The 21,243-nt window shown below is 43.7% G+C and overlaps 1 protein-coding gene across 1 annotated transcript; it reads right to left on the bottom strand.

Annotated features, from left to right (window-relative positions):
- Nucleotides 1-383: 383 nt before the first annotated feature.
- On the bottom strand, nt 384-21,012 carry LOC308315576 (histone-lysine N-methyltransferase EHMT2-like). Its single transcript, XM_080763624.1, has 14 exons — nt 20,653-21,012; nt 18,914-19,153; nt 18,744-18,829; nt 18,360-18,469; nt 13,499-13,609; nt 12,903-13,048; nt 10,870-11,019; nt 9,450-9,594; nt 8,885-8,965; nt 7,362-7,477; nt 7,176-7,262; nt 3,833-3,920; nt 2,756-2,931; nt 384-1,901 (listed from the first exon to the last, which is right to left on the bottom strand). The coding sequence occupies exons 1-14, from the start codon at nt 20,721-20,723 to the stop codon at nt 1,775-1,777; spliced, it is 1,734 nt and encodes a 577-aa protein (XP_080619750.1). The 5' UTR covers nt 20,724-21,012; the 3' UTR covers nt 384-1,774.
- Between the last annotated feature and the right edge of the window lie 231 nt (nt 21,013-21,243).

The following is a 21,243-nucleotide window of genomic DNA, read 5'->3' as shown; positions in this document are numbered from 1 at the left end:
CTAACAATTAATAACACACTTCAAGCTCCTTCCGTCCTGAAGCTAAGGACTAGAATTAAAGCATTTTTTGGTTTAGCCTCAAATATATATATATTTACACCATACTTATTTCATGGTGTTAAACAAGTTTTGTGCAGCACAGAAAAACACATGATGCACAAACTCTGCTTTATTTTAAGTACTAGTTTTCTTTGTATTTTATTACTATTAGTCATAGTGAAATGAAACCTAGAAACCAGTTGATTATTGTGTTTACACAAGGGAAATTAAGGATAAAAAGGTATGCATTTCATTTTGGGTGATGAAAATGTGATGACGGATGTCAAAGAGATGCTTACAGCAAAATTCAGAATGAAAGACTTGGGCAAATTGAGACATTTTATTGGTATTGATTTTGAACAGGGTGATCATTGACTATGTCACACAGAATAAATATGTTGACAAAATACTGATTAGGTTTAACATGCAGGACTGCAAGCCAAGAGCGACACCTTGTGAGGCAAAGCTGAACTACACTGACAACAGTGAGTGTTGTGGCTCTTTGTTGGTTCCAAACATTTCTACCTTATATCCAACAAACCCACTGATGCACCTAGGGACTATGGATGTACGCAGGTCAAAGAAAGAGATTGTCCACAGGTTCAATGTCATTTTGTTGCATGTATTTACTTTCCTTTAAAGTGCAGTGATCGTACATTACAAGCAGCTCCTTCTGGCATTTGTCTCTTCTGTGTTCTGTCTGGTAAAACTGGTTTGTCCACCATGTGCAATCACCCAGGCCTACTTATATGCTCTCAATCAATCAATTAGGCCTGGGGAGGCGTGCCCTTGGTGTCCAAACAGTGATTCAAATACATAACCCATCAAACCAATACCCAATAATGCCAAATAATAACTACAACAATTGTGATAATAATAATAAATAGACATACAAAACAGTGAGGATGGCTTCTACAGTGAGCTATTGACTGATGTCAGGAAATACAGGGAAGTTGTCGTCAGTCTAATCTATTTGACTACATGTACCAGGCCAGATCTGAGTTTTGTAGTGGGAAAACTTTCACAATATGGGTCATACAGATGGGTAATTCTGTCTGTAGCTGGGTCATTCTGTCTGTAGATGGGTCATTCTGTCTGTAGCTGGGTCATTCTGTCTGTAGCTGGGTCATTCTGTCTGTAGCTGGGTCATTCTGTCTGTAGCTGGGTCATTCTGTCTGTAGATGGGTCATTCTGTCTGTAGCTGGGTCATTCTGTCTGTAGCTGGGTCATTCTGTCTGTAGCTGGGTCATTCTGTCTGTAGCTGGGTCATTCTGTCTGTAGCTGGGTCATTCTGTCTGTAGCTGGGTCATTCTGTCTGTAGCTGGGTCATTCTGCATGTAGCTGGGTCATTCTGCATGTAGCTGGGTCATTCTGCATGTAGATGGGTCATTCTGTCTGTAGATGGGTCATTCTGTCTGTAGCTGGGTCATTCTGTCTGTAGATGGGTCATTCTGCATGTAGCCACCCTGGGCAAGACCTAAGCTGAAAAGACTATCAGCGGAAGTTGCAGGATTTTAGCGGAAGTGAAATCGTTGATGCTTTACAAATCAGTTTACATTCTCCGCGAATGAAACAAGTGTTGTGATTGGTCGGGAAAATATCGTATCCAGGGGAAATACATTTGACGGCTGTTCCGGAGGATACAACCGCCGATATCGTCTCTGCCTTAGGTTGTGACCAGGCTTTTCTTTTCGCAGATAAGTAAGCATGGGACCGAGGCTAGCCTGTAGCTGGGTCATTCCTCTGGGTCTTCCTCTAGATAGGTCATCATGGCCGACGCTGAATGCTTGCACTTTGGGGAGCTGCACTCACAGCTGAAATATCTGCCTTTATCCTGCCAGTAGGCGTCGCCGTAGTCAAATCTGAAAAGAATAGTGCGAGGAAGAGGAATGATTAGATTACTAAAAATGGCAGCCTTATCCAAAGCTTATACTTTTGATTAGGGCTGGGGCTCATATGGACATGAAGGTCATATTATGGACACAATTTGTGTTTTAGTCAATAAATAAATAGACAAAATAAATAGCCATCTACAAGCTTGCAATGTGTCAAAAGGCAACATGTTATTATGAAACCCTATGAAATAGAGTTTCAGTGAACCCATTTTGGGGCGGGAACCCCTTTTGGTGTTAGCATTATGTTATGCTTTAGCTATTGAAAAATAGCAGATCTACAAGCTCATAGCGCGCCACCGAGTGGCGCACTACGAGCTTAAGTATAGTTCTGCTAGTTTTGAAAAATCGAAGAAACGACTGACACAGAAACATAGCTTTTTCAGAAAACTGTCAGGATTCAGAAGACATTTTTAGAATCTGATCTCAGGTCAAAATGGGTTATATAAGAATATGATTTTGACAAATAAACATTGTCAGGGCCGACTAGGACTTGTCCTCACAGGAGAAACGGTTGAGGGTACAGTTATATGGTATACGATTAACACTGTCTTATTCAGTGTTAAGGCCCATACATAGTCTGGATTTTCGCTGGTTAGGTGACCACCGAACTACAACATGACGTCACTGAGCCGCGGTGAAGAGCAAACCACCGCCGGCACCGCTCCAGCCCTTCTCTCTGTTTTTACTCACCACCGCTCAACGTTATTTCAGCTCCGGTGCAGGTCAGCTCACCACCGGAGCGGTGGTCACCTCACCACCGAAAATCCGGACTATATGAATAGGCCTTTAGAAGATAAAAAAAACACACAACGTATATATACCCCAGCTCATCCCCTGCCTTAACGTCGCCGCAGGTGAAGAAGGCGACGTGTGGGAAGCGCAGGTCCTGGTGGGAGGTGAACACTCTGCAGGGAAACAGGTTGGGCTCACACATGTGGTTGAAGAACCGGCTGACATTGCCGCAGAAGAGAGAGTCCACGCAGTACGACTCTTCCAGCTGAGAGAGAGGGGGAAGAAGAAGATCAAAGGCTCTAAAAATGCAACAAAGTGTATATACATGTATAATACTTGAATAATGTACAAGTATAAGTAGAAGTGTATATCATTGCTGTTGTCGGGCAGATCATCATCTAATGTGATCCTGGGCTCTACACACCCTCCACCAACCTAGTCCCCATATATGGGGGACAAGGGGAGAGCAACGCACTTGAACTCATGCTTCCTTCATGCCTAAGTTGCTCCTTTACACCGGGCAGGGGGGAGTTTCCCTGGTTGGACGTAGCGTGTGGAAGGAACACGTTATTCCAACCAGTTCCTTTCCCCTCCATCAGGCGCCCCAGCTGGCCAGGGGGAGGCAGTTTAGTGACCAGGATTACTGCATGTTTTTTGTGAGGGTACCTACCCTAGGGGACATGGGGAGAACATGCAAACTCCACACAGAGAGGCCCTTTCGCCAACCCCGCCTTCGGGTATGGGCACCGATGACGCGGAGGAGGAAACACGCCGCCAGCGCCCACAGCGTCCAGAGCGGGAATCGAACCAAGGACCTTCTAGCTGTGAGGCGACAGCACTACCAACTGTGCCCTCTTCTCTCTTCTCTTTTTATAGTTTTTACCCCTTTTTTCTTTATGCCAATTAATTCCTCCCAACAATTCCATTTAAAGTCACTGCTGTTGTATCATATTTTAATATGATATATATCTTTTTTTTCTTCATAAACAGTGCAGTGTCACAAGACACCACCAAAGTAGCAGATGCACAAGCTCGAAGCTTGAAAAGTAACAGTTTTTGGACATATTTCCGCCCGACAGAGACGGTATACAGTAGATTTAGTAGTTTTGCGAGATGTGTAGTGGCAGAGCAGAATTATCGAAAAATGGAAATCCTCAAGTATTTACCTGGTCTCTATGACAGTCCAAGCTGAGAATGAAGGTATCGTCATCCCTCATCAATGCCTCTGTCTCCGAGATGATCTCCCCCACATACCTATAGATGCAAAGATATGATTAATATCAACAGGATATACAACTTCACACTGTGGGGGCGGGCATGCCCATATACGAGCATATATACTGATGATGACAATCAGACAGCCCATCTCCATACGCGCGAGCACAAAAGAGACGATGATTGACAGCCACAGAGATCCGTTTTTGTCCAGAGCGTATAGCTTCATTAGGAACTCCTTATATGGTTATGGCTGAGTCAGAGTGACGTCAGAGGTCCGCCTTTTACTCGTTTTTCAGTCTTTGTGTAAATTATGTTATTATTGTAAATTATTACGTTTTATGTTGTGTGTTTGTTCTATTGTTTGCTTGTCTTTTCAAATTAGCTTTTCGAATGATGTTTTCAATTCATCCTAATGCCCATTTTTAAACATAAACAAGGTTGGTAACTCTGAGGACTTCCCGTTTGAAGACCAATGCTTTATCCAGATCTTCATCCCAAAGAACAACATAGACATGTATAGTTTATGCTGAGTCATCCAATGCTGCATCATCAGTCATGGCTGCCAGTTCCCACCTGACGTCGCGCGCAAGTCCAGACTGCTCCAGTCTGTACTGGATAACCGCCAGCTTGCAGAGCGTCTTGAGACTGGGACTGAGGTCCAAGATGTACAGGCTATCATTGATTCTGTTTCCTGTATATCCTCCAAAGACGATGACACGATCTCCCACCATGCAACAGCAGCCCCAGCGAATGAAGAATGAGTCGTTCACCTTGAGCTTAACCTCCCTCCAGGAAAAGGTTTCCGGACTGAACTTCCACATGTCATTGCAGGCCTGCAGGCCGGGGCTCTGCGGTGACAATGACTCTGCAGTCACACCACCAAATATGTACAGCTCTCCATTGTAGGCAAAGGCCGAATGAAAGGTTCGTCCTTCTGGGAGAGGCAGTGCAGAAGGCGAGTAGTCGAGCCAGTGGTTGGTCTCTGTGTCAAACACTCTGGTGATGTTATAGATGTCCACCATGACCCCACATCCACCAAATACAAACATCCTTGTCCCGATTATGGAGGCACTGTTCAGACCTAATGATTTGTGAGGCGGAGTTCCTCTGGGGTTAATTAAAGTCCAGACCATTGTGGTGGTGTCCAGCTTGTAGATGTCATTAGTGGATAGACCCAGGGTCCCTCCTCCATAGACATACATGTCCTTCCTCAAGACACAGGCCGAGTGGCTCCACATCGCCTCTGGAACGCTGCCAGAAACCTCAGTATTGAGCCATCTGTGGGTGTCGACGTCCAACGCATGAAGCAGGTTGTTACATAGCTCTATTATCTCTACATCTAAACGTATTCCACCCAATATGAAGGCAGTATCTCCGATGAGCACGGCCGTGTGCTCTCGGCGACTACAGGGCACCTCAGCGGGGCGCTCTCCTCCTCTGGTTGTCACTGGGGGCAACATCGCCCATCTCAGGGACACGGTATTGAAGACGCTCACGGTGATCTGATCTTTTCTAGCAAGGTTAGCTCCAAAGGTGTACACCTTGTGTCCCACCGCTACGGAAGTTTCACCGCCAGCCTCTTGGTTGACCTTTGGGTCTCCTGGTAACTCCACTGTACAGCGCAACATTTGACAGACTGTGAGCTCGCTATTGGAAAACGACACAGTTACCACCTTACTCTGTAAGAGAGATTTATTGAACACTTATTTATTTAAGAGGACAGTCTATGATGGTCAAACTTTCATCCCACGTCATCATCATCATCATCATCATCATCACTTTTCGATCGTCCATCCATCTACAACCGCTTATCCGTAGTCGGGACTTTTCGATCGTGGACTGGTCGAGATAATGGATTCCACAATTCTACGCCAAGACTTCCCGGTCCTTCATTGCCACCCCCAGTTCCTGCCTACTGAAGCACGTGTCCCTATAGCGATGACATCAGGGAACGGCAGCGTTCTACCTCTGGTGCGCCCTGAGGCAGGACTCCAGAGAAGAAGTCATCCCACGTAATGGAGCCCAAAGGGTTAAATGCATGGGGTATAGTCACATCAATCCGACATCATGATTGGCTAATGGGAGTTCCCAATGAAGCTTACACCCAAATATGGAGTGTGTAGTCTAGACCTGTTTTAAAGGAAGCCCAGTGATACCGCATTCTTTTGAGGGACAGGGTCAGGGAATTCCATATTTGCGTGGCAGTGTTTGTAGAAGGAGATCAATTTACCCAAGTTGGTTATAAAGCAGAAACGTTATAGGTTTCAAACACATAACCCCCCCCCCCACTGATTTACACAGTTATCCAGATTACTACAATACAACAGTGCTTCTCAAAGTGTGGCCCGGGGACCCCAGGGGTCCTTGAGGGAGTTCCCGGCTAAATGATAGATAGTTAGGAACTGCTCACGATCTGATTTTTAGTATCTGCCCGACACCGATTTTTCCCAATCCGATAATTTATATTTTATAGAACGCCATATCACAACAGTATACAATATCCCAAATCACAGACAATATCCAGTCTAATATCATGATATGGACATAATAGTTATTATACTATAGGGATGTCCCGATCACATTTTTTGGCTCCCGATCAGATTTCGATCATTTGGAAATGACGTGATCGGCCCCCGGTTTTTCCGATCACCCGATCCGATCGGGACAACCCTATTAGGAACCAAATAGACCGTTATGGGTCTGTAACTCAGAGAGTGTACAAATGGATACACTCTCAGAGTTAAATTAACATTGATTTCACAATAACAAATTGGCGTCCCGGAGATAGAAATGCCATTCAATTGAGGTCTGCATAACGCATGTCAAACTGTCCTTGAACTGAAAATGGTTGAGAAACACTTGCTAGAACAGTGAAACCTATACTCTTTTCTGGGGGTCTCTGGCATATATTTTCAAATATTCTGACTGACTGTGCGGCCTGCAGGTGAGGAAGTGCAGAATCCAACTACAGAGAGGCGTGTTGAGACCCCCAGTGTGCTCAGCTTCCCTATCAGCTGCTGGGGGGACGATTGTATTAAAAGTGGAGCTGAAGTCAATGAAAAGCATCCTGACGTATGTGTTTCTCTTGTCCAGATGTGTAAGGGCCAAGTGCAGGGCAGCAGACACAGTGGACCTGTTGGCCCGGTATGCATACCGATGGGGGTCCATGACTCACACTAAAACATTCCAGGTGACTAAAATGTGACTGAAACTATAAATTCAAACTATTCAAGAGACTATGACTAAAAACAAAAATTTGCTGCCAAAAACAAACAAACTGGGTATACTTACTGGCATACAAAGGTCCATTGGGGTATGTCTTCTAACGCCCGAACACCCCAGCCCTTCGTGTTGGTCTTGAAGAGTTGAAGTCTGGTCCTGAGGATGAATTACATTCTCATTTGTAGTTGTGTCACTTTGTTTTTCAAACTCACACATCACACTCGGTTTTAAACTCACAAATCGGCACTCGGTTACCTAAGTCCGTGTTGCACTACGCGGTTCTTACAGCCCCTCCCACAGCAGCAGGCCTGGTTACACTCAAAGATGAACGGAGGGTCTTCAGGGTAGAACTCCGGTAGCAAGCGCCCTCCCTGAAGGTCAGACAACAGGACAAAAAGACACACATTTTGGGGGTGGGGTCTGCGTGTATACATTTTCACCGCCGACTGTGTTATACACACAGTTTGGTCCATACAACAGAGTCGCAAACAGGAAATAGATGATCTATAAGATCACAATGCATTGCGATGTGAGGCGGTATGAGCTTGGAAATCTGCTATCTTCACTTTGCAACTCCGTCATATATGATAATAATAATAATAAACTTTATTTATATAGCACCTTTCATACAGAAATGCAGCTCAAAGTGCTTCACAGGGCAGGACACAAAAATAGGATACAATAAAACACAACCAAATAGTTAAAATGATAGAACAATGGCAAAGAGCAAAATAAAAGTGCAAAAACATAAAACACAACATGCAGAAAATCAGTCAGGGCAGAGTAGGAACGCAGATATTAAAACTCTCAACTAAAAGCAAGAGTGAAGAGGTGAGTCTTGAGTTGAGATTTAAAAATGTCTACAGAGGGTGCGTGTCCGAGCTGGAATGGTATTCCAGGCCGTTGATGGAGTACTGTATGAATAGAGCATTACAGTAGATGTTAAAGGGACACTTCACCCTTTTTGTAAAAAAATATATGTTAATGCCATTTAGAAGCTTTAGAACACTTTCCTGGGGGTATTTATGTGTGTAATATGTGGTTTTAGATATTTTAGATTGTAGCAGTGAGCCTGTTGTCTCTGATGTCATGGACACTGGTCTCAATACCTTCCTGGACTACAATTCCCATAATTATTTGGTGCACTGCTCCTCCTTGTGGATAGGGGGGAGAGCTGTCTTACTGAGACAACATGTAGTCCAGGAAGGAAGTGAGCCCAGTGTCCATGACATCAGAGACAACAGGCTCACTGCTACAATCTAAAATATCTAAAACCACATATTACACACATAAAGACCCCCAGGAAAGTGTTCTAAAGCTTCTAAAAGTCATTAACATATATTTTTTTGCAAAAAAGGTGAAGTGTCCCTTTAAGGTGAGCATTAGTAGCTCTGCCACCATCGTAACAGTGTTGATTTTGTCGACTAAAACTAAGACGAACAATGTTCGTCGACTACCTTTTTTCACTACTTATTATTTCCTACTTTTACACTTTACATACCTGCATGAAATAAAACATGCAGCTAACAATAGAGAGACTCAATTATTGAGTTTGATAGTAGTAGAGTAATATTACTTACTAATAATTAGGCAGTGCTTCTCACACGATCGTGGGTACGAGGTTTAGTCTTTTTTCTTTCTTATACTTTTTTTGTACATAAATGCATTCATTTCCACATATATTGTACCGATCCAATCCCTGCCAAACTGACACTGCACTGCACTGCAACAGTTTACATTTTCATATACTTTTTGTGCACACAAGCATTCAGACTTACCATGTCATACCAACACCGTAGACTGATTTCTTCATCGTACAAACAGATACTAGCTGAGCAGTTTTCTTCACACACACAGTTCTGTGGGCCAGAATTAAAGAAAGACAACGGTCATCTCCCACTGCTATGCATTTTAAGCCTGATAACTCCATTGTACAACAGTGTTGCATGCAGAAAATAGACAATCCACAAGCTTACAACAAGTTATAGAAGATTGTAGATTGATTATTTTCAGCGCACAATATTGTTGCACAACGTTAACTGCAGCATTTGAATTGATTTACATTTTCTGCAATACTGTACTGATCGCTGCACAAATATATCAACACGACAACTTCACAAGCAGTTAGTTTCCCTGCTTGGAAACAGTGTTGATTTCATCGACTACCTTTTTCCACTGACGAAGACTAAATGGAAACTAATTCTAGACTAAAACTAGACTAACACTAACACATTCCAGGTGACTAAAATGGGAGTGGGACTAAAACTAAATGGAAACTATTCAACAGACTATGACTAAAACTTAATGCCAAAAAACAATATGGCGTCCTATACTTTCACTCACCTGTAAGTGAGTGATCTCTCTATCAATATTTATGGGGGAAGTGACACAACACTCGTGGATATATTCGTAGTCGTCTGGATAACTGTCGCCGTCCACTGAGTTGACACAGGGAATTGGAACTCTTTCCTGTCCCTGAGAGATGTCTCTGTAAACAAGGAAACAGAAGCGCAAATTAGACAAACTGCAAAAAAACACCAAACAGTTATCAAAGGAAGTGGTTTGACCATCGCGACGGCAACATCCCTGGTTCGATACCGACCCGGAGAGGCCTGTAATCGCCTTGCCTTCCGCCGTAGTCTGAAAAGTTATAGACTCCATCATGGCCCGTAGCACTTGTCCTATAGCCCTAGCTCTGGTCCATATAGCCCTAATGCTTCTATGATTCTGCCCTGCATTAAGGCTATGCTACTTTCGCTATTTAAATCTCACATGGAACTCAGACCAGCCTCTCGTCTTTAATGTAAATAAAAATAAGGTTTTTGCAACTCCACCACACACCATACACCATACACCAAACGGTACTTTTTGGCCAAAAAAGGGATTTTGTTTCCACCGGGGAAAATAAATACTTTTAGTTACTCCAATGCGCCCTCTACCGATATTGCCCAGAGAATTGCCTCATAGAGAATATTTTGTAGACTTTTTGTAGCATGTTACGTAGACAGCACTAGAATTGCATTTTATGTAGTCATAGCACTTTATAGTATATATATGAATGGTATAGTATAGTATAGTATAGTATAGTATGTATAGTTTCATTATATACTGTAGATATTCCACTATTACATTCTTAGCTTACACATTTTACACTTACACTACTTTTTTTGTATGTGATGTATTGCCATGCTTTTTGTTCCCATTCTGGACGGGAACCCCTTTTGGTGTTTTAACTAAGCATTATGTTATACTTTAGCTATTGAAAAAGATCAGATCTACAAGCTCATAGCGCACCACCGAGTGGCACGCTACGAGCTTGTAGGTCTGCTATTTTTGAAAAATCGTGAAAATGTTGCACAAATCTTTGAATAATTATAATATTCTTTCAGAATACTTTTTTTTAATTTCGATGTCAGGCCAAAATGGGTTAATGTAAATCGCTCTGGATTAAGAGCGTCTGCTAAATGCCTAAATTGTAATTTGCAAATTGTACCCTTAACTTCCTGTTTCTCTGATACAAGAGGCAGCGGTGGACGAACGGTTTGCGGAGCGGTCTTGATATCGGAAGGTCGCTAGTTCGTATCCCCGGACCGGCACGTTAAAATTACCACCACCCTTGAGCAAGGCATTGAACCCCTACCATGAAATGTTCTATGAGCAGGGCCTGGCTGTAAACAAGTTCTTGAGCTTAGTCCAGTTACCCTGGGTAAACATAGTACCTTTCCTTTCCTTACTCCTGGACAGACAAACGGTTAAAACGGACCTGTGAAGGAGTCTTTCTGCATGCTTAGGAGACGGGAGGTATTGGGCTTCCCTCTCCCCCCGGTCAGCTTGCAAGATGACCCACCAGACGGTGGGCGTAAACACTCCATTCTTCAGGTTGACGTCCAAACCGCCAGACAAGAAGAAGAGCCTGAGAACAAAAAAACGAGAAACTCGCCCAATTGAAATGACCTCTTCACCTGCTATCCTATACTTCGAAGCTCTTAATTGTTCTTTGCAGCTTTATTTGAGTGTCAATTACCCCTATTTTCTATACCATTCTCACATGTCCCAGGAATGGGAGGACCTAGCCATTTTCATTTTTTTTAAGTCATGATGAAATATTAAAGAAGAGTACCTCAAGTTGCCATGTATTGCTGTACTTCAATATATTTTGACGAGAAATATATTTTATAGAATAGTTTACATTGGGTAAAATATACCCGTGTTTAGTGATGGTGTGTAACAACAGCGTTAACACCATCACTGTTCTAGGCTTCACAGTAAGTTAATATATGAGCCATCCATCCATCCATCCAGTCTTGGCAATTCTGGCTGTCATGGGGCCGGGGCTGAGCCAAAACAAAAAGAAAAAGTAATAAAATAAAATAAAGACATAGTAGCATCTTTGGGCCCGGTGAAGACCACTAATGCCAGGCCTGATTTTCTGTGCCAGTTCGTGCCTGCATCCATCCACCCACCCATCCATATCCTCTGATCCTTATAGTCAGGTCGTGGGGGTAACAGTAACAGTTCCAGCAGAGAGATATACCACATACATTTCCATTCCCAGGACACATTAGCCACTTCGTACAAGGGGATCCCTGAGGTGTTCCAAGACCAGCGTGGAGATATAATTACCCCATCCCTCAATCTGCCTCCGTGGCCTCCTCCCAGTGGGATGAGCCCCATGAAGGACCTCCCTGGAAGAATCCATACTAGATGCCCCGAACTAAACCACTTTAACACCACTTTAACTGGCTCCTTTCCAAGCAAAGCTTGGCTCCTTCACGATCGAGCCCCCATTTGTCATGCACTCTAGGCTAGGGCAATACATGACAAAAAAAGGAGTCCATGCACACACATATAACAAATATATAATTTTAAAAAGTTTGACACCTTTTAAATTATATATTTATTATTCTAAATTAAATAAATTAGGAAAATAATCAAATAAACTGTTATGAGATGTGAAATAATGCCAGTAATCAGTGTGTGTGTGTGTGTGTGTGTGTGTGTTATAATAGGTGTGCAACTGCTTGAAAGGAATGAAAGAGAGCTGAGTCGAGAGCATGGAAGGAGAGACCCTTGTATACACTGACACCACATAAGACAGGAACGCCCAAAAAACGTCAAATCCGGTTTTAGCCCATGGGTAAGCATTTTCTATGGCTGCCAATGCAACTTTTTCCAATCCTTAATCACATACGGACAAACATCTATGCCGATAATATCTAACTTGCGGAGGTAACGTGCCTTGTCCAGGGGCAACAGATCTTTCAACGTATATGGCATTGCAAATACGTTTGATAATCGCTACTCTGCGCAATATTGTTTTGGAAATGCCGCAAATTGCATTGCAGTGAACGAGAGCAAATCACAATTTACCCTGGGGGGTCAGTGGGGTGGTGACTCCGCCCAGAATACGCGGTGTGGTGTCAGTCTATATACTCTCCCAAACCACACCCCACTCAGGTGTACACAGTTGGCCTGACGACGGCCTGCTCCACTATGCCCTTAATTATCACCCAGGCTGCCGCAGGCTAGCCTACTGCGAGGCAGGAGAGGGGGCAGGGCCGTCACAATAATGGAAATAGCTATACGATACATTGTGAGCTTGTGGGTCAGCTATTTGAATTTTGAACTATATTTTAAAAATGTTTTTCCAAAATAGTAAATGCCAAAAGATTGAGGGCATAAGGTGCAGCTGGATCCAGTGTATGTGTGTATGTGTGTGCATGCTAATAAGTGGTAGAGAGAGAGAGAGAGAGAGAGAGAGAGGGTGCACCGTGGGTCAAAATATCCAGCACTCACATGACACCTTCCAGCCCATGCTCTGGTGCAGCCGTGTGAAGATGAAGAGGCGAGTCACCGCGGTGGACGGTGGCCTGAAGGTCACAACGTGCGTCCATGTCACCACTGTCACTGAACACGGCTCCGTCCTGGCAGATGTTCTCCTCCTTGGAGACAGCACGACAACAACAAATTAACCACAGGAACGTTACAGGGAGGCTGGTCGTCGTCCAATGATCCCAGGGTTTGGAAGTGAGGGCGCTGGCGTCGACTGTCGAAAGGTGGCTTCTAAATCAACAATATGACGTAATGAGGCACATTATGACGTAAATCTTCCCTTCATTGTCAATGGCGTCTACAAAACAAACATTGAACTAAAGACAAACCTTGTCCCAACCTTATGGGAGGGGCTAGCGCCTCTCAAAAAAGAAAAGAAAAATAAATCAGAGCACTTCTTAATCTCCACCACCACTGGGAAACCTCACCAGATGTTTATCCCCAGAATACACAGACCTCTGTGGAATTGACTAATGATTCCAGACTGGAGCCTATAGTACTCTGGGACGCCTTGAAACCAAATTGCCAATGAATCAGTACAGCTGTTGGACCTGCCTTACCCTGTGCGTGGACATCACGGCTCCAGGTGTTTTCTCGCAGGCCTTCATCATCATCAGCGCTGTGGGCTGCTGGTCCTCCTCCTCATCACACATATCCAACTTCGAAGCCGCCTGAATGGAACCACGCCACAAGCAGAGGTTATTGACGACGATTATTTTAGCAACGGCAAATTGATTAGTTTGATTTGAGGCCGTCAAATCTGGGCAAAGGTATGTGCTGCTGCCATACCTTGGCTCCATTCAATTCACTCCATTAAATTCATTAAAATAAATGTATGAAATCTGGTATTGATTATTATGTTATGGTTATGATTGCAAAATGACAAAGAATAAATGCAAATCAAAACAAAAATCGATTTTTATTATATTCCCCCTATATCTTGATCAAAATAATGGTATGTTCCACCAGTCGGGGTCAGTGTAGGTCAGTGCGGTGCTTTGTTGTTAGTAGTGGGGATGTTCTCTCATGGCAGCTGTTTTCATTCAAGGTTTCGTGACATTAATGTTTACTTTTCGTTACCTTTTAGGTTTCATGACCTCAATTACATCAACAAAAAAAAACGAACTTTGAACATTCAGTGGATTTTCTGTGGTCTGGAGTTTTCTCTGGGGTTTGGAAGCCTTCCTTAGCTGCAGGAAAAACAGTGAAAACAGTGACATCTGCTGGCGAATCCCATTGACATATATGGGATTTTCTGTCTCTTACATCACAAACAGCAGGAAACTCAGAGCACCTGTTTGAGCCAGAAAACCCAACACCACAGAAAATCATTTTTCTTTGGGTGCAATTGAGCTCAGAAAACATAAACATTACAAAAAAGTGTTTTTATGTCACAATCCCTTTAAGTTGGATATCGTCTCTGTCGGGTGGAAACCAATGTCTAAAAAAAGTTACTTTTCAGGATTCAAATAAAAAAATAGTATCAGATCTACAAGCTTGTGGATCTGCTAGTACTATTAATGTGATGTTGTAGTATGATCAAGTAGAGCATTCATTTACGAAGAAACGCAAAACGTATAACAACATGGAGCTAAGAGGTTTCCATCTGCCTGACGGCAACGACATTTTTAAAAGAATAATGATTAAAAGGAACAACACAACAAAGCTTGTATGTGTTATTTTTGTCAAGCAACACCGTCGTACCACAGAGTATAGGCATAGAGCTGTGTCGTGAGTGATGTGCAGTTTCTTCCAGGTGTCGTGTTGAGGGGTTTTCAGTCATTTGCAGGTCTAGGACACGGTTTCTGAAAGTGTTGTCCAAGGAGATAATATCTAACCTGACGCTGCCAGATCCAAAAAGCTTGCTACACAAATTTGTTTCACAGCTTATTTGGATCTGGGATCGCGGAAGCAAATTCGATGACGGGGCTGTTCCTTTTTTTCAAGATACATGGTAGATGATTGGATGGGAGCGTCTGTCTATCACCGTGTGGGCGTGCAAACACAACCAATCATATCGACGTGTCTATATACCGTCACATCCGCATCCCGCCTTTAGCTCACGCTGATTGGTTCGGTGCGAAGCAGATCTGACTCAGGGCTCAACTCTGTCAGAGATCCCAGATGAGTGTTGTGTTGGGGAATATGTTTCCGCAATACCGCCCTCATCTGGCAGCGTCAGGTTAGATAATATCTGGCTAGGTGGCCATTGTCAGGAGATAATTCACCGACAGGGAGTTTAACACACAGGGTTACACTCCCTGAAGGTGAGTTATCTCCCGAAAATGACCCGAAACACAACAAAATAAGTATTCCATAAGTTTGCGTCTGACCAGCTGCAGCTTTGTCGGAAAACAAGGAAGCGTATAGTTGATCAAATATAATCCATTTTCGGGTCCTGCTTCGTCTATTTCTCGCTCAAATGTTTTCAAAAACATTTCTAAGAGAAATGTTTAGCTGTAAATGACATTGTGTGTCACTAGTGTGTGTGGTTACATGGCTGTTATGTTTGTAAACAGCAGTAAATCAAGCAGGGCCCAGCCACGCAGCTGGTGCTCAGATTAGGCAGAGGTCTGTTATACAGCGGGAGCGGTCATTATGATGAGATAACTCAATTAAGCGATTGACCAATCAGAATCAAGCATTCACCCACCAAGCCATGTAATAAGGACCCTTATTGGTCTGTAACTCTGACAGAGATGGCACAGATGGAACAGAACCGTATAAGGGGCCATTTGGTTCCATTTGTGCACTCTCAGAGTTTGTTGAAATAAAATAAAATTAAAGTTTGAGAACTACTGGCCCTACATTACTATTATTCTCTAGCCTGGGTAAACCCACTCCCCCTGCTGGACAAAGAATGAAAATCTGACGAGGGGGGAGGGGTTTACCCAGGCTAATTATTCTCTTCAGTTTACATTTGTCTGTTAATGTGATATAGCCTGTCGTTGCTGCATGGAAAATGAAAGGAATCAGTCCCAAATGCTCATTACCAAGACAAGGCAGCCCATGTTATGTTTCATTAATTTCAACTGAAATGGGCATTGCATCTGATGAATCATCAGAATGATTCATGAATTCATCAGAATGATTAAAACGCACACAAAGATCCTTGGCTTATTTCTCTCTTCTGCTCTTTGACCCAGCAGCTCTCTCTCTCTCTCTCTCTCTCTCTCTCTTTCTCTCTCTCTCTCTCTCTCTCTCTCTCTCTGTCCATGGTGCTGAAAATGGAACGGTGCACGTCAGACAAGAGGACAATATTGTATCGATCAACACACTGTGCAGGCCGACATCATCATCATCATCATCATCATCAATTAACTATTCATAGTAGATTGTGGAGGCTCATGGGGTTCAAGTATAGTTAAGTTGTCCAAAGGCATTTACACACATTTGTCATGTTACATTTGAGCCTTTTATGTGTTTGTTGGCTATATTGATAATGATCGTATCAGGTGACTGCGTGCCAGTGTGCCATACCTACATACTTTAGCTGAATTGACAACACTAGTTTGATTAGCTGTTGCCCCCCCTAAGTCCCCCCTTGGCATGCCTGGCTGACATCTCACAGTGGATGTCCTCCAATCACCTCAAGCTGAACCCAGACAAGACTGAGCTTCTCTTCTTCCCAGCTAAGTCCTGCCCTATGCGGGAGTTAACTATTTCCGTAGACAACGCCCTGGTAACGTCTGTCCCAACAGCCAGGAATCTTGGTGTTGTCCTGGACAGTCAGCTCTCGTTCAAATCAAAGCTCACATCACAGCTGTCACACGATCCTGTAGGTTCACACTCTATAACATACGACGAATTAGACCGTTCCTCACCCAGGAATCAGCCCAGCTCCTAATCCAGACAACAGTCTTGTCAAAACTCGACTATTGTAACTCCCTCCTTACTGGCCTGCCAGCATGTGCACTTAAGCCTCTCCAGCTGATCCAAAATGCCGCAGCTCGCTTGGTCTTCAACCAGCCGAAATTCTCACATGTCTCCCCCCTGCTCCGCTCCCTCCACTGGCTCCTAGGTCGCTGCCCGCACAGAATACAAAACTCTGATGCTGGCATTCAAAGCAACCAAAGGTATGGCTCCCCCATATCTTGCAAGTATGATTGAACCCTACAAACCCTCCCGCGCACTCAGATCAGCCAACGCAGGGAAGCTGGAAGTACCCTCACTAAAAACGCCGGGACAACGCTCCACACGTCCCAAACTCTTCTCCCTTCTGGCTCCAAAACTGTGGAATGCACTTCCCATTGCAGTCAGAACTGCAGCATCACTCCCAATCTTCCGCCGTAGTCTGAAAACGCACCTTTTCAGACTCCATCAAGGCCCGTAGCACTTACCCTACCCCCTTAGATAGCATTTCTGTAGACTTAGATAGCATTTGAAACAGACTTATAGCATGTTATGTAGACAGCACTAGAATTGCATTGTATATAGTCATAGCACGCCATAGTACCTATGTATAGCATAGTAGTAGTATATATGTATAGTTTCATTATATAGATATTCCACTGTTACTTTCTTAGCCTACGCATGTTTCATGATAAATGCTTTTATGTGATGTATTCCCATGCTTTTGTTCTTGCTTAATGTAAATCGCTCTGGATTAAGAGCGTCTGCTAAATGCCTAAATTGTAAATTGTAAATTGTAAGTCATATACTGTATGCTTCACTTACTACGTGTGCGTGCGTGCGTGTGTGTGCGTGTGCATGCATGTGCGTGCGTGTGTGTCTGCCCGGCTCCTGTGTGGAGCAGAGCCCACATTAGCTTTGGAACATTCAACCCCTGATCATTATATGCTATAGGCTCAGGGTACAGCAACTTGCAACGGGCCTTCGTGGTCTTCAAGATACTCAAGGGAACATGAACACTGCCCATGAACCTGGCAGACTACTTCACAATAATGCACAACGCCAGACAGAGCTCCACTGATCTCATGGGCTGTCAAGGCCAGAAAGTAGTTGTTTGTCAACTGAACTTCCGGGTATGATGATGAGGCATAGCCTCTATTCATGTAGTGGCAAGCACACACACAGTGACATACACACAGCACAGTGAGCACACACACAGTGACATACACACAGCACACACACACACACACACACACACACACACACACACACACACACACACACACACACACACACACACACACACACACACACACACACACACACACACACACACACACACACACACACACACACAGCCTCATTGCAATAGTTTAAACTGTTTCACAGTCACTTCATGCAGGCTTCACTATAGTAAGATGTTCTTTGAGAAAATACCTCTGAAAACTCCACTTATAAAATTAAGTTATCTTATACATTTTATGACATTCAGTATTACAGTATAGGTGCAGGACCCCCCCTACTCGTTAACACACAACAATAGATAGTTTGCCATGTTGATGTCCTTACTTGTATAAGCATGTGAAGGATCTTTCGGGGGCCTGCCTCAGCTTCAACATAGAGTGGTGTGACTTTGATCTGCAGGGTCTCCATCTTGAAGTTGGGGTCTATTCCATTCACTGGAATAAAGACACATATTGGCTGCGGTTACATGAGGGCCTTTTCATTCAGAATGAATAAACTGGTCAGTTACATCAGATCTATAAGTTTAAATCAGATTGGCCATTTTCATTCCGATTTAAGTTTTTGTAGGTGTTTACATGACAACTTTTAATAGGATTTTACTTTTATTCTGAATGAAAAGGGGATTTAACTGTCCATGTAAACATAGCCAATTGTCTATCAACAGACACAAGACACTCCAATTGAAACCATCAGAGGGGCTCAACGCACCTAACATCAGCACAACTTTCCTGCGCTCGCCGTGCTTGCAGGTTGAGACGTACAGCCGCTTGAGATGGAAGTTCAGTCTCTCGGTTCTATAAGTCAAATGAAAATCAATGGTCAAGGCAATGTGTAACTTTGAAAACTGGTGTGCCTTGATCCAGAAAAGGAAGACTCACTTCTCTGTACCATGAAGGGCCAGGAGAATAATCTGCGGTGTCACTTTATGGGGTCCTTGGAGGAGGGGTGCTTGGTGGAGGGCCATCCCCATCGCAGCCTGCGGTGCTGCACCTGTCTCGGTTCCTCCAGGAATAGAGGTGTGAATGTGTTGTCCAGAATGACCGGGCGGAGAGCTGCCTGCCCCGCCTGCCCCGCCACCACCCAGCCCCTCCTCGCCACGTACAGCTAGATGTGATGAGCTGAAAAGACGAGAGGCAGGGGTCATTTACTACACGGCACATTAACCCATTCTGACCTGAGATCAGATTCTAACGCACAGAAGAATGGTGGTTCTTTGATGCATTTTGACCTGAGATCAGATTTAAAAAAAAGTCTTAAATCCTGACAGTTTAAAAAAAATAGCAAGCTCGTAGCGCGCCACTCGGTGGCGCGCTATATGAGCTTGTAGATCTGCTATTTTTCAATAGCTAAAGCACGACATGATGCTAACACCAAAATGGGTTAAAACTGCAATGTGTCATTTCTGACTGACTTATATCCTCCAAAACACTAATATCAACATGACCTCCCCGGTCCCATATTCAGTTCATCAAAACTAACTCTTATCTAGTATCCACTATTTATATATTTTTTATACAACTCAGCAGCAAACGTTTGGAAACCTATAACTTTGGTCCATTATCTCTCCACTTTAGCAATAGCAATTGGTATTGTAATTTTATATAATTTTAATCGTTGATTATTCACCTTTATATGATGAGGTATAGCTTGTAAGGATCGGGCTTTCGTGGAATGAGCAACACGTGTGGGTAGTGCCTTCAAAGAAATGTGCCAAAATGGCAAGTGTTTGGTATTCACCATTGGAGTTGCTTAGTGGATTTGATGATTGCACTCTCACACAGTAATAATAAGGGAAAAAAAAACACATGTTGGGCATTTTTTAACTTTATTATTTGTACACGTGTTAGAAGCGTCTGGAAGATCCATACGAGCTTGGCACCTCCTCCTCCTCTGGCTGCATGCGGTCACCAACCTATAGCCACATTTTGCTGTGGGATGGCATCCCATTCCTCAACCAGGTTTTTGTTGCAACTTGCAAGTCATCCAACGTGGTTCTGTTGGTCACTCTAGTGCAAGTATAGCACGCCCAAGCTGATTCCACAAGTGTTCAATTGGGGTTTATATAGGTCTGGACTCACGGCAGGCCATTCCATCCTCCCCACTCCAAAACTCTGATGGTAGGCTACTCTGCGATTTGGCAGTTTCATTGGCTTTCATTGGATCAAATCGACACACCTTGGCTGGCTAATCCAGTCTGGCAGTGTCATGTGCCGCGGGTTCGACTCCCGATCCCGACGGCCTTTACTTTACTGCATGTCTTCCCCCCACCCCATCTCTCTCCCAATTTCTTGTCAGCCTACTGTCTGTCAGGAGCAGCGGTGGCCGAACGGTTTGCGGAGCGGTCTTGATATCAAGCAAAAATCCACAAAAAAAACATAAATAATAATAATAATAATAATAATAATAAACTCCTTCACCAGCTCTACTCCTAGGCTTTCATCCTCGCCTGTACACTGTGCTCCCTCTCGTTGCCACATAGTACACAAGCAGTGCTACTTTTAATGCGGTCACGATGACTCCCCTCCCACCCCGGAGGCCCTGGGTGTGATGTGATCTACGGCTATGCAATTGTAATACATGAAAAGTATGTAATATCACCCGCCATTTTAAGCCATACCTGCCAATGGTGGGGTCCGGCCTGCCCTCGGCCGGACCATGCTGCGTGTTCGGTCCTGTCCCTTCACTCATCCTCCACAAAAATCAACACAGCTATACGATGTGTTGCTATACAAAAATAGCACTTTAACAAGTTAAAAAAATAATAATAATACTAAATATGAATTCAACTTCACGTATTCCATCAATATTTCCCCACTGGGAAAGGGGAAGGGGAGAAAAACAAAACAAAATTATGGAAAAGTCAGAAAGCAATCTGGTTGTTTCTCTAATTCTCTTATAGGTTTTTCATAATATGAAACAAACTGTTCCTAATATCCGATAGCATTGTCCTGTGAGTTCTGTGTGATGCTGTGCTCTCTGTACTGTATGTAGGCTTCAATATAACCGTCAGTAGTGACTCTGTGAGGGCATGTGACCACGGCTCGCCTATGGGTTGCTGGAGCGGTGGGTGAATAGGCTATTTGGATCGGTCTTCTCAGCTGTGTGTCATCTCTCTCTCTCAAGTGTGCACAGCATTCCACAGCACTGCCATAAACACTATATATAGTTCACCAAAGCATCAACCTGGCCAATGCAGTCATGCAAGCAC

This window comes from Protomyctophum bolini (assembly GCF_963924005.1).
Source record: "Protomyctophum bolini genome assembly, chromosome: 1".
Lineage (NCBI taxonomy): Eukaryota > Metazoa > Chordata > Actinopteri > Myctophiformes > Myctophidae > Protomyctophum > Protomyctophum bolini.
Note: the sequence above shows the minus strand (reverse complement) of the source record. Positions and strands in the feature narration are given on the sequence as shown.

Excerpts from the sequence above, each read along its gene's own strand:
- LOC308315576 (XM_080763624.1), bottom strand. The coding sequence starts at position 20,723 with ATGAGTGAAGGGACAGGACCGAACACGCAGCATGGTCCGGCCGAGGGC. Across the intron at positions 19,154-20,652 it reads CCGGACCCCACCATTGGCAG|CTCATCACATCTAGCTGTAC; the intron begins GTATGGCTTAAA and ends TCGTCTTTTCAG. Across the intron at positions 8,966-9,449 it reads GAGAGATCACTCACTTACAG|AACTGTGTGTGTGAAGAAAA; the intron begins GTGAGTGAAAGT and ends TCTGGCCCACAG.